General features: G+C 34.0%; 1 protein-coding gene across 1 annotated transcript in view; it reads left to right on the forward strand.

Moving 5' to 3' along the window:
• LOC119596373 (tafazzin-like) overlaps positions 1-10674 on the forward strand; it is a 16410-nt gene extending 5736 nt beyond the window's left edge. Inside the window, exons 3-5 of the mRNA XM_037945588.1 lie at positions 2216-2344; positions 5189-5337; positions 5764-10674. Coding sequence (XP_037801516.1) covers positions 2216-2344; positions 5189-5337; positions 5764-6171 — 686 coding nt within the window. The 3' untranslated portion in view covers positions 6172-10674. The remainder of the gene's footprint in view (positions 1-2215; positions 2345-5188; positions 5338-5763) is intronic.
• Positions 10675-12824: the final 2150 nt, after the last annotated feature.

Genomic DNA, 12824 nt, shown 5'->3' on the forward strand with positions numbered 1-12824 from the left:
TGTTTGTTTGATAGTGTATTGTGGTGTACGAGTTATAAAATCTTTCTGTTGCTGTTGGTATTGTTGAAACATAATGAAGGAAAAGTATCAAAAGTATTGTCAAGTATTCCAGTTCAATATTTACTTTGGTAATGTTTGTGCATTTAGTAGTAAAAAGTAAGGTCAGAGATAAGATAAAAACAGGATTTATTAATTGTTACATTGAGTAATGAACTCTCTATTGTGTAAGAGAGGGAAAGGGAAGGGGAGGGGGAAGGGAAGATTCTGAAAACATAAGCTCTTTCTCTAAATTCTCATGTCTACAAATAAAAATTAGAATGAATTTCTGTGATTGCTTTGTTTGTAACAAGAATTTATTTTACAGACTATATATGTTTTCTTGTGTATTTCAATGTTATGATTTTGATATTCTTTTCCACTGCAATGTTGGAGATAGCATTCACCCTCTTCATGTAGCAGGTTTGGGGGACCACTGGGAATTTGTTTTTTGTAATGGATATAGCTCATTTCATATGCACATATTTTTTTGCCAAAAGTTTACCATTTTAGAATACAAGTACAGTTTGGTAAATCTTACTATCATGTCTGACCATTTGCATAGCGATCACACCGATCATCATGGTTCTTTATTTGACATTTGACAGTGTGCATTGTTAATATATATGCGATATTATAACCAATATAGGCTCTAGCAGTGACAGCACTTGCTTCACATTAAAACTACTGCATTGTAATTTGATTCATTTGGTGGGAAACTTTACACACCAAAAGCAAATGAAAACATTTTTCAGATAAATTAGGTATCATTAAAAAAGAAAATTGATAAAGAATCTGGATACATTTTTCTCTGAGTCTCACTCTTTTTTGCATTTCAACCTATTTTCTGGCTCATAGATTTCATTTAACCACTAAGAACCACAGCTTGTTTGTCCCCATGACACGATTTTTCAGATTTCGCTGATGCAAGTTTTTGTTGCAGGTATTTGAAAAGTACAATTTTATGCACTAGAAGTAGATACTCCATATTTTTTTGTCATATCTCAAAAACAACAAGTGTCAACAGAGAGGAAAGTCGAAAAACTTGTCACTGTTATGACTCGTTTTGTATGGAAATGAAGAATATGTAAACAAAATATATATCATCATTTTTATACTATAACACAGCAATATGTGTAATAAGCTATGTTTATAATCATCTAGATGACTGACTATTAAAAAGATTATAATATACCAAGAGGAAAACATTAGGTTTTGCTGAATGAAATAAGCCATACAACACCAGGATTACTACTTCACAATCACTACATTTCATTCATAAGAAGATGGAGGTGGTTAGTAAACAGCTCTGTTTTTAGCTCAGGGCTTGCAAGGAAAGTGAGGATATAAGGAGGTGATATCGTGCATGTGGTTGAAGGAAACTTCCCAAATCGTATCAGATATATTAGTTGACACTACATACATCTCATTCATGATAAAAAAAAGTCACAGGACAAAAGTCACAGGACAAAATCCTGTAGGTCTTTGACAGGCCTTCTATGATCGTGGGAAATAGGGATACGTGTTTTTTTTAATAACCATTCACGGCAAATAAGACTCTAAGGCATAAAAAATAATCAAATGCTTTATTTCATTATATTTGTTGTCACTAAGAGTTGCTGAAAAGGAATTTCTAATTGGCTAGGAAGGTAAAACAACCCAAAGAATCTCCTGATTCAATATATATTTATGTATATTTACATCTATAGTAGCATGAAATTAAATAGCATCAATGATATACAGTACAAACCTGTTAATTGATGTAAATGATTCATAAGAAAACTTATTTCTCTGTATTGTTTGTTTGTAGAGGTGTGAAAATTCTTGATGAATCAAACTTAACATAATACCTTTACTTGAAGTGAAAAAGATCAATGTAGTAGGATACATTGATGTCAAGATATTAAGGATTTGATTGATTACAAAAATATATTGTGTCCAAGTAAAAGAAGGAAGAGAAGGCACGGAAGCTGAAGTAAGAAGGAGAAGGATAAGAAGAAAAGGCATATTTTTGCAGCCGAGGGACAGACGAACAGTATATCTGACTAAGGGATGGATTTTTTTCCTACATTGTTATTTTCTTCCATTATTAGTGTTTCATATAGGATGTATATTTCAGTTTTAAATTGTTTCTTGACAAACAACAAATACCAGTAACATCTCCCTATTTTCTTTGCAGAATGGTGTAATAAGGTGAATGGCCACAACATCCAACAGCTTCGAAACATGGTAGCAAATCGGCCTGCAGGCACACCACTCCTCACAGTATCAAACCATTATTCCTGCCTTGATGATCCTGCACTATGGGGTAATTATCTGTTTTTGATGGTAGAAGTCTGCAAGAGATAGACAGAGACAAAGGCAGAGGCAGAAGCAGAGACAGAGACAGAGACAGAGAGAGAATGGTACACCTGGCTAAGAGGTCTTCTGTGATCTAATCTCATTTCCCTTAGAGTATCTCCAATTCTAGTCTTCTTTCCTGAAACACTAGCTGTCATAATTGTGTGTATCTTCAAGTGTGAGTGTGGAATGATTATTCTGGAGTGGTGTCTTGGGTCCTACTTTTAGGTTTGTTCATTATCTTCTCTGCCTTTCATCTAAGTTAGGTGAATACAGCACTTGGGTAATGGAGGGAATGGAAGATGGTGTTGACATCCTGAGTTTCCTCCTGTATGAACTCTGGATTGCACATTCTGAGTACTCGTAGTAGAAAAAATAATGATCACACCTTTTTTATCCTTTAGTTGTGGACATAGAAATGATAAACAAAGTTTCTCTTGTTCCTTGGTTTTCTGTACACAGAGGAGAACAAGCCATTAGGTCATTGTGAATCATGGTGTCAAAGAACCAAAGTTATTCATCTCACTCCTGAATTGTATGGGTAGAATTGTATGCACTGCATTGAACCTGTAGGCTATTCCTTGTCAGTATTATGGTGAAGATGTTATCCATGTGTCATAGCCAAGCTATATTGTTTCCCATGGTATTTCAGTAGTGGCCTGGCCTTGGGGTTACTGTGAACAGCTAAAAGTGGTGGGCCTATCACAAGTCCCTGAATTAGTTCTTACACATGTTCTTGGAATTCAAACAGGCCAAACTCCAGACAGAAGCAGATGAGTGCAACTTAGTCATCCCTCATTTATCATTCAGCCTGAATCCTATGTGAGTGTCTGGGGAGGGGGGTGTAGGTGTGGTTGTGGGTGTGATTACAATAGTTTACAAGGTGTGACCACGGATGAACAGTTCATTAGATTGTGATATGCTCAACTGTGCATATAGTGTTTTCAGTATACTTTTGCTCAGTTTTCATATTTACAGAAACTGAATTATGGCTTCACTTCACTTTGAGACCCTACATGCATTAACCCTGTAGAGAGAAATCAAATCCTTTCTATTGATAACATTTCCACTTGTCTGTAATAATCTATTATTTAAGACTGTGTTTATAAAAGTAAAACTGACTGTGATGGATATTTTATTCTTGCACAATTAATAATAGTTGATCTTTTGACTATGAAACATGGATATATCCTTTAATTGGAAAAATTGATATACCCAACAGCATGAGAAAAAAAATTATTAACTAATGAAAGTGCCATCATACATGTGTATTTTGAAATGGATGGGAAAGACTTGGGTGCCTGCCCCTGCAAGCTGCAAGACATCTAACTGATTATTTAGAAAAAGTGTATTTAATTTTTTTCATTTATTTATGTATTTATTATTATTATTATTATTTTTTGATGAATGAGCAGTCTTAGAAATATGGAGTCTAAGGGTTAATTCGTCCTAATAGTGTCACAGCATAAAACAAGTAAAAGCACTGGTTAACCTAGATCAAGGAGTAAACAAACATCTTGAGAAAGTGGTGGAATTTTAAGATTTCCCGTAATCTCTCTATGTAAATGTGTCAGTAACTATAACGTGGTTATTTTCATTGATAATATTTTGTGATATGTAAATGAGACAGTGCTGATATTTTAATCTAATGACTGATATTGCAGTTGCCTTTCATCCTTTCTCTTTGTAATAACAAAGCATTTTTGTTTTTCTGTGTGCTTTTCCTAAAGATTATTATATGAAGCTGTTGTAAGATTTTTCTCACTGTTACCAGTTTATTTGCTCTTGTATAAGAAAGTATGAATGGTTGATGGTAATCACTTCCACAATCTATATGTAATTAATATTTCAGTTTATATTTTTAGAATTACAGATTTATAAAGATGTGAAAATTCAAATTTGTATTTATTTGTATGGCTATACTTATGAAGAGTATATGGTAGATGAGATAATAGTAAGAGGTAGAGTGGTTAAAGTCTCACCCCTCCTTATCTTGAATGAACCAAATACCATGTGATATTTGATATAAAGTACTGTTTGTTTTAGATGAAAGAATTATAGAGGTCACCGTCTTCTGCTTCTTCTAAGAAAGTGGAAATTACCTGATAATGATAGTGTTTATATAGAATTTTCTTTGTCTCTTTGTCTGGGCTTTTTATTAGTGCTGTCTATTTTTCTGTGAATGGAAAATCAAAGTAAGGAAGGAAAAGATAACACATCCAGGAAGTAGATAATGCCATCGGTTTGAATTAGACTCAGGATGCATTTTGTCTTTCCAGCTCACAATTACACATTCTTATTTACACCCTTCACATACTTTCCACAATGAACTCTTCTTCATCTGATGTCTAAGTAGCTGGGAAAAAAAAGGTATAAATGAAAAGACAAAAGAACTGTTGTTGTACTTGTACTACTAATGTCTGTTTCCTACTTGAGATTGGAGATTAATCAAATGCCTCAAGTCAGTCGAGCTCAAGGCCAGCTGTTTCTTGAAAAAAAAATAGTAATTGATAGTGGAAGATAAGAACTCTGATAGAGTTAAGCACACTGATTAATCATTCTGCGGAATGGTATTCTGGTTTGGGAATGATGACCGGAAGTTGTTTTCCAATTTTTGTGTTATCCTTTTGGGAGTATTAAAGGATTATTTCATTAGCAAGGTTAATATGAATAATTAGTAGAACGGAAATTTTGTTTTTGTTTTATTCACAGAGGTTTTTACACATCACAAGTTAGGAAACATGGATACAGTTCCTGCCTTTATGGAATGCAAATCATGTATGGTTATGGATTTTCACTTATTACATTACAGGTTTGTTAAGATGGCGTGATCTGTGGAATGCACGGAGAATGAGGTGGTCCCCAGCAGCACACGACATAGCCTTTACGCGAAAAATATACAGTTGGTTCTTTAGTGCTGGGAAATGTGTGCCAATTATTCGAGGTCTGGGAGTGTACCAGGTTAGTTGATGTCTTTAATACTAAAAAGATTTAAAGCTGTATTAAAATTAATATAATCCTAAGTTTTACATGTATATCGGAAAGACTAAAGATGGTATTATTTTATAAATGATTGTTGTTATTAGTCAAAGATTTACTAATAATGAAATTATTTAGATAGGAAAGATCCTTAAAGAACGACCCATAGATTAAAACTGCAAAATATTAATCTATATGATTTTCATGGTTATTAATTCTTGAATTTACATTTAATGAGGGATTCATTTCACTTTATTTCGAGGGGTATTTTTTTTATAACTGATTTGCAACTTCTCTTAGATTTCTTTGTGTAGAAATAATGAAACTTTCTCACATCTATCTCATGTCATATTTCTCATATATATATGGAAAAGAAATAGAAGTTGATGTTATTATCTCGCTTCCCAGGAGGCAATGGACTTCCTGATTGAGCGTCTGAAAGAGGGCCAGTGGGTACATATATTCCCCGAGGGCAAGGTGAACATGAGCCTGGAGAGGATGCGGCTCAAATGGGGCGTGGGCCGGCTGGTGTACGAGTCACCCGTGTGTCCCATCGTCCTGCCCTTCTACCACATTGGTATGGATGACATCCTGCCCAACCGCAAACCCTACATCCCCAGGGTCGGGAAGCTGGTGACAGTTGTGGTGGGAGAACCCATGGACTTCAAGGACCTAGTGTCGGAGATGAAGGCAAAGAAGGAGGACCCGACTACGGCGCGGAAGGTGATCACCGACAGGATCCAGGAGGAGCTGGGAAGGCTGCGAGATCAGGCAGAGGAGCTCCACGAAAAGATGAAGAGGGAGAGGAACTTATAACGCATGTCCAAAGGCATAACTGCAGCAATTGTCCTAATCCTTCCACTCGATATTTTGTACATTTTTTTTCCTCAGTGGAGAAGTATCAAATTGTAAAACTGATGAAGAATTCATTTCGAATTTTTGACATTTTTCAGTATTGGCCTTATTAAGATTTTTAAGATGAAATCAATGGATATACATTTATAAGTATTGGTAGAGTTAGCTTTTTTCCACAAATTTTTAAAATGTACGGAGATAACCTGGAAAACTTTGAAATTGATTTTTCTGGATATTTATTATGTATATAGTACTTTTATTTTGGTTAGAATGTTTGCAAATATTTTAAAATTATATGCAGTTGCAGGATCAGAAAATCTAGTAATTTTATGCCACATGAACTGACCTGTATGTACCAATGGACTGAATGATGTATAATTTAAAACCTGACTTTTCCTTTGGTATTATGTTGCATTGGTACAAAAAGATGAAATGTTCAAGCCTCGCTTAAGGTCTAGCATGTTGGTGAGTTTGCACAACTACATTTTATTTTTTGTTAGTAGTAAGCTATATTTCTATATATGTTTATTAAGTGTGAAGCAGAATACTGAATTCAACATGCCAAAATGAAATGTTTTTTCTCTTGGCTCCTATTTTCAAATGATGTCATAGTTCTTTTGCTAGCTTTATGAGTTGATGTTGATAGAGAAAATTTATTATTTTTTACATTTTTTCTCTTTTCTCTCTCTCTTTTATTTTTTCAGAGATACTAGTGCAAAAAGTGTTCATGTTAAATGCAGGTGCTTGCATTTGAGGACAGATATTTGTCCTAATAGATGTGTGTTCACTACAAAACTCCAATTTTGTGAACAAACCTTCCATAATGATTGGGTTTCGTGAGATATCATTGCATCGCGTTGAGGAGAAGCATACAAGAAGGCTTGTTTACATTTTCATTATTTATAATTTATCAATTGTATTTCACAAATATCTCTAATTATATTCCCCCCCCCTGTTCATAGGAGAGATTAGATTTATATATTACGGCTTCACACTCTTGCAAATACTACGAATATTTGAATGTACACAAAAATAAATAAAAGGAAAATATGGCATAAGGCTATCTCTAGCAAGTAAATCATTAAAAAGATAGCAGTATCATGACAAAGCAAACATTGTCATGTATTTATGTAAATAAATATTGCCACTGAAAAATAATGTATTTGCTGTTACCTGTTGTTTTGCAACTTTCCGATAGCTGATCTTATTGCTTTATTTACTATTTAACTATTTTTCTATCACTGTTTCCTAGTTGTCTAATTTCCCAATGGTTTAGTTCAAAGGCTTTTCATAAGCAGGAGTTTAGTTCAGGGCTGTCATAAGCCATCATTTTTTTCTCTCTTTTTTCCAAAATGAATTTACTTGTCTCACAGCTACATTCTCCATTCAAAATGCTCAGAGACAAGTATTAGCAATTGTAATGCTAAATGTCTTTGTTTAGTGGAGTACTGTAGAGTACTGTAAGGCATTACAGACACGTGGAGATTCTGCACTGTGTAATTTTTTGCTCTGTGAATGTTTCACCCCTGTAACAACCACTGAGTCATATGCTTTGTACCTAAGATGCTGCAGATATCACAATTTGGTGCAGAGCTCAGAAATGTGATTATTTTTACTTTTTTACCTTTTGATACCAGATTGCCAATAAATAAGTATATACATAATTAGCTGGACCAATTAGGAAATCATATAAAATGGTCAACTTGAATAGATGAAGAGATCTAGAGATGAAAGTTATACCAAATGTTAGTAAGAGAAATCAGACTTGCATTGTTTGTTTAAAAAAAGGAGAGTATCTTCACATGTTTCAAACTGAATCCCAGATGAAGTAAAATTAGATATATTGTAATCTATTTTCAAATCAAATATTGTAGAAAATATTGCATCCTCTTGAAAAGGACTGTGAAATAACAAATAATAAATATAGTTGTTAGTATAGCTAGGCATGCCATCATAACCTGTGTAACAATGTTCTTGATTATATACAATCTAAACCTCTTTCAGAGTAATGGGTTATCCCTGTGTTGACTAGCAATATATGTGTTTAGGGTAGCTGTCATTGTCAGCTGAACTAATATCCTTTGAAACCCTGCAGCAGTTGTTATTAGTGAGACTCTATTTGTTACTGGCTTTTTAGTTCTGTAGTTTATGAGTCAGGCTTACCTCATACCAGTAATGTACGCCTCTGGTAACATGTGGATAGTAGTTACAGTATCAGATAAAATGATATACTTCCTGTTATTGTAAAAATAGTACCTTTAAGATGAGATGGAATTATTATAGTCAACATTATAATGGTATATCATAGTCAGTACAGCAAATTTGCTAGGTGAATTGTAAATGCAATAGATATTTACTTTACTGGTGATGTCTGATTTGTTCTAATGAATTGTACCTCTCTATCAGTTATGTATAAAGTGTTCCCCCAATGAGTTATTACTAATTTTATTATGTTATGGAACAAATAATATAGGTTTATGGTATCATAGAGATTGACAGAAGTATTGGAAATGTTTGTATATTAGTGGAATGTTCAAGACTTTGTTAAACTGTGACCAGTCTTTTATTTCTCTAAGAGTCAAAATTACAAGCTTCTGTTTCTGTTATAGTATCTTGTTATCACTAATTCATTTTGATATTTGTTGTTTTTGCTTGAGGAAATCTTTAATGAACAAGAGATTATTTTCATAACAATAGAGCAGGGGTCTGTGATATGGACTAGTATGTACAGGCCACTTGTTATAACAATTTTATGTTATGATGTCTGATAAAAAGATCATACTAGTGTGATATCTTTTGCACAATGAATTGATATGCAGCTGAATGCAAAAATGATATAGTACAAACTTGGCGAGATGATAAAGTTTATTATTCAGCCATGACTGGCATATCACTAGAAGGTAGATGTGTTAAACAAAATTCCTTGGAAAGTCTGTTACTCTTGTCTGATTAGTTAGTAGAGGTATGAAACTAACTTAATTTTATAATTGACTTTCCTTTTCTTGCTGGTGGGTGAAAGATGTCAGTGTTTGGTTACCTGTGAAGAAGAGTATAAATTTTATGAAGTTCAATTTCTTTCATAAATTTATTTATTTATTTATTTTTTTACTGTATTTAATTAATTTTCACTCCTTAAGGTATATTTTCTCTATTTGTTAATGAATATGAATCCTATTTTATTTATTTAACCATTTTTAATAACTGAGACAGACTTTTTAATATAACATTTTGATTTTTTCTTTCACAATGAAAGACGCTGATATGCTTAGGCATGAGCAAGAGAAGTTTGACCATAGCCCCCTACTTAAAGTACAGTCATCCTCCACTGAATGAACTAAGAAAGAAGGAAAAGGGATGTTAAATTAAACTGAATTAAACTGGGGGACCATTTTCTATTTTTTTAATGTTGGATAAAAAAGACAATTATCAGCTGTGTTCAGTATCAGACAGCAGAGGCGACGGGAAATCCCCAGCTTTAGATTCTCCCAAAACTAATGGAAGCACTAAGGTATGCTTGCAACATAACAAGCAGTTAGAGGTGAAATGGGAATGAGTGTTGGTTAAAGCGTTCTTAAGGACTGTAGCTAGCTTGAATTATTTTCCTCTCTGATAATGCTTCCTAAGTTTGAGTACATCCAGAGCTGCAAAAAATCTTTGAGAAAGAGTATTCAAAATTAGGATTAATGCCAAGTTTAGAAATATTGATAAAAAATTCTTTGTAAAGTATATTTTAAAGCTCATACTTGTTTACATTCTGTAATTTTATGCCCATGTGTGTTTGTAGACAAAAAAAATACATTATATAATTTTGCATGTTTTACTCATAAATCAATAGAATTCATATAGAATCTCCATTTTGTCCCTCTTAAAAAATACAGCAAATATAGATTAAGTTGACAACATAGAAGTTAAATGGTATGAGTCTGTACCATGCTACACACTCTTTACTAATAAAAAAATGCAAAAAGTGTTCTATTTATGAGTTGTATTTAATTTTTCACATTTCAGGCAACATAGCTCATGCAGAAATAGCTAATTTATAAAAGAGTCATCATTTATATTAGAAACTAGTATATGTTAAGAGTTTAATCTGGAAAAAGGTATAATTTTGAGTAAGGTTGTTGCAATATTAACTTTTTATGTTAAATAAACTGATTTTATTTTTGTTTTTATGATTGGCAACTTGTGCATTATTTTTTATTGTAAAGTATTCTATAAAAAAATGACCATCACTAGAATATCTGCAATCAAATACATCTAAATAACCATTTTTGTTTTCACTAATAACAACAGTACTTTAATGCAACAGAAAAAAATATAATGAAGTCTGAAATGATGATGATAATGGAAAAAAATTGAAAAGCACATATAATGATGCAATGTTTGAGAATATAATGCAAATCAAGTGTTAAAATTGTGATGTGGGTGCTAGTAATTTGTGTAAAATACAAAATTGTTATGTTATGAGGTATTTTTATATAAAAAAATAGAATTTATTTATGATATATCAAAAAAAAAAAAATCTTCCAGAATATCTGCTTAAGTGAAAAAAAAGAAAATTGCAAATGATTATTTCTACTTGTGTCTTTTTTATGCCTGTTCCAGTTTCACAATTTATGCTGGCTCAGGCTTGGATAGTTTCTTTAACTTACCAGATGCTAGAATGATCTACTTTACTTAAAATCTAGATATGTTTAAAAAAAAAAATTTTTTAAAAGTTTACAATTTCTCTCTCTTAGTTCCACTCCTGCCGTCCCTCCCCTCTCTTTCCTCCTTTCCTTCCAGTACCTCTCTCATTCCTTCTTTCTATCTTTTCTTTCCTCTCTCTCTCCCTCCCTTTTTGCCCTCTCTCCCTCCTTCCATCTCTCCCTTTCTCTCACTCTCTTTTTCTCTCTTTCTTTCTTTTCTTTTCTTTTTTCCTCTTTCTTTTCTTTCTCTTTCCCTTTTTTTTTCTCTCTTTCTCTCCCTTCTCTTTCTCTCTCTCTCTTCTCTCTTCTCTCTCTCTCTCCTCTCTCTCTCTCTCTCTCTCTCTCTCCTCTCTTCCCCTCTCTTCCCCTCTCTCTCTCTCTCTCTCACTCTCTTTCTCTCTCTTTCCTCTCTCCTCTTCTCTTTCTCTCTCTCTTTCTTCTCTCTCTTCTTTTTTCTCTCTTCTCTTTCTCTCTCTCTCTTTCTCTCCTTCTCTTTCTCTCCTCTCTCTCTCTCTCTCTTTCTCTCTCCTCTCTCTCTCTCTTTCTTTTTCTCTCTCTTTTTCTCTCTCTCTCTCTCCTCTCTCTTTCCTCCTCCTTCCTCTCTCTCTCCTCTCTCTCTCTCTCTCTCTCTCTCTCTCTCTCTCTCTCTCTCTCTCTCTCTCTCTCTCTCACTCTCTCTCGAGCATCATGTGGCTTGTCAAAATATTTGCTTGATTGTAGATTTATGGCTATTAAATTATTCAGCATTTGTTAAAAAGGGATTTCCACACGATACAAATGGAATAAAAGACTATGGAAATAAACAGATTATATTATATAATGTCTTTCCTTTTCTTATATTCCTTTTTATAAAGTATGTGTGTGAGGGGGGAGGGGCTGTTCCTGCCTGCCTGCCTACATGCCTGCCTGCCTGCCTGCATGCCTGCCTTCCTGCTTGCCTGCTTGACTGCCTGCCTGTCATTATTATATAACAATCAAATACTTCATAATCATAAGCAAGTTGGATCACCTGTTAAATATAAGTTCAGATAAAAAAAGAGAAAAAAAAGGAAAAAAATCAGTTTCTTGTCGTTCGAGAAAATGTTATGAAATGTTTCATAAACTAAAGTGAGAAAACATATCTTAATTCCGTTTCAAATAAAAGTTTAGATGCCACACTTCAGAAAAAAGAAAGTTTGCAATGATGAAGGCGCAAAGTTTTCCTTTGGAAACTGCCCGAGGTCTTTGTCAACAATCTACTATTGTATTTTATTGTAATTTTCTATATAGTATTTTTTTTGAGACTTGTGATGTTTATTTAAATTATATAATTTATTCAAATTACTGGTGAGGGATATCGCAATCTCTCTCTCTCTCTCTCTCTCTCTCTCTCTCTCTCTCTCTCTCTCTCTCTCTCTCTCTTCTCTCTCTCTCTCTCTCCTCTCTCTCTCTCTCTGTCTCTCTTTCTCTCTCCTCTCTTCTCTTTTTTTCTCTCTCTTTTCTCGTCTCTCTCTCTCTTCTTTTCTCTTCTCCTCTCTCTTCTCTCTTCTCTCTCCTCTCTCTCTCTCTCTCTCTCTCTCTCTCTCTCTCTCTCTCTCTCTCTTACTCTCTGTCTCTCCCCCTCCTCTCTCTCTCTCTCTCTCTCTCTCTCTCTCTCTCTCTTTCTCTCTCCCCCCCCTCTCTCTCTCTCTCTTTCTCTCTCCCCCCCCCTCTCTCTCTCTCTCTCTCTAGGGACTTAATCTAATATTTATTAACAGTGTTTAAAACGCAAAGATTTCCTCCCCCTCCTCCGTAAAGCTCGATTTCTGACAGCTAAATCCCACATACACAAATATCAGTGATGAAATAGCAAATCCGACCATTATTTCTCTTAGACAGAAAGCCACACATTACCATTACATAATAACACCACGAACCGGAAAATTACCTGTTAGTTCACCATTACTA

The sequence above is a fragment of the Penaeus monodon genome, chromosome 37, assembly GCF_015228065.2.
Source record: "Penaeus monodon isolate SGIC_2016 chromosome 37, NSTDA_Pmon_1, whole genome shotgun sequence".
Classification (NCBI taxonomy): domain Eukaryota; kingdom Metazoa; phylum Arthropoda; class Malacostraca; order Decapoda; family Penaeidae; genus Penaeus; species Penaeus monodon.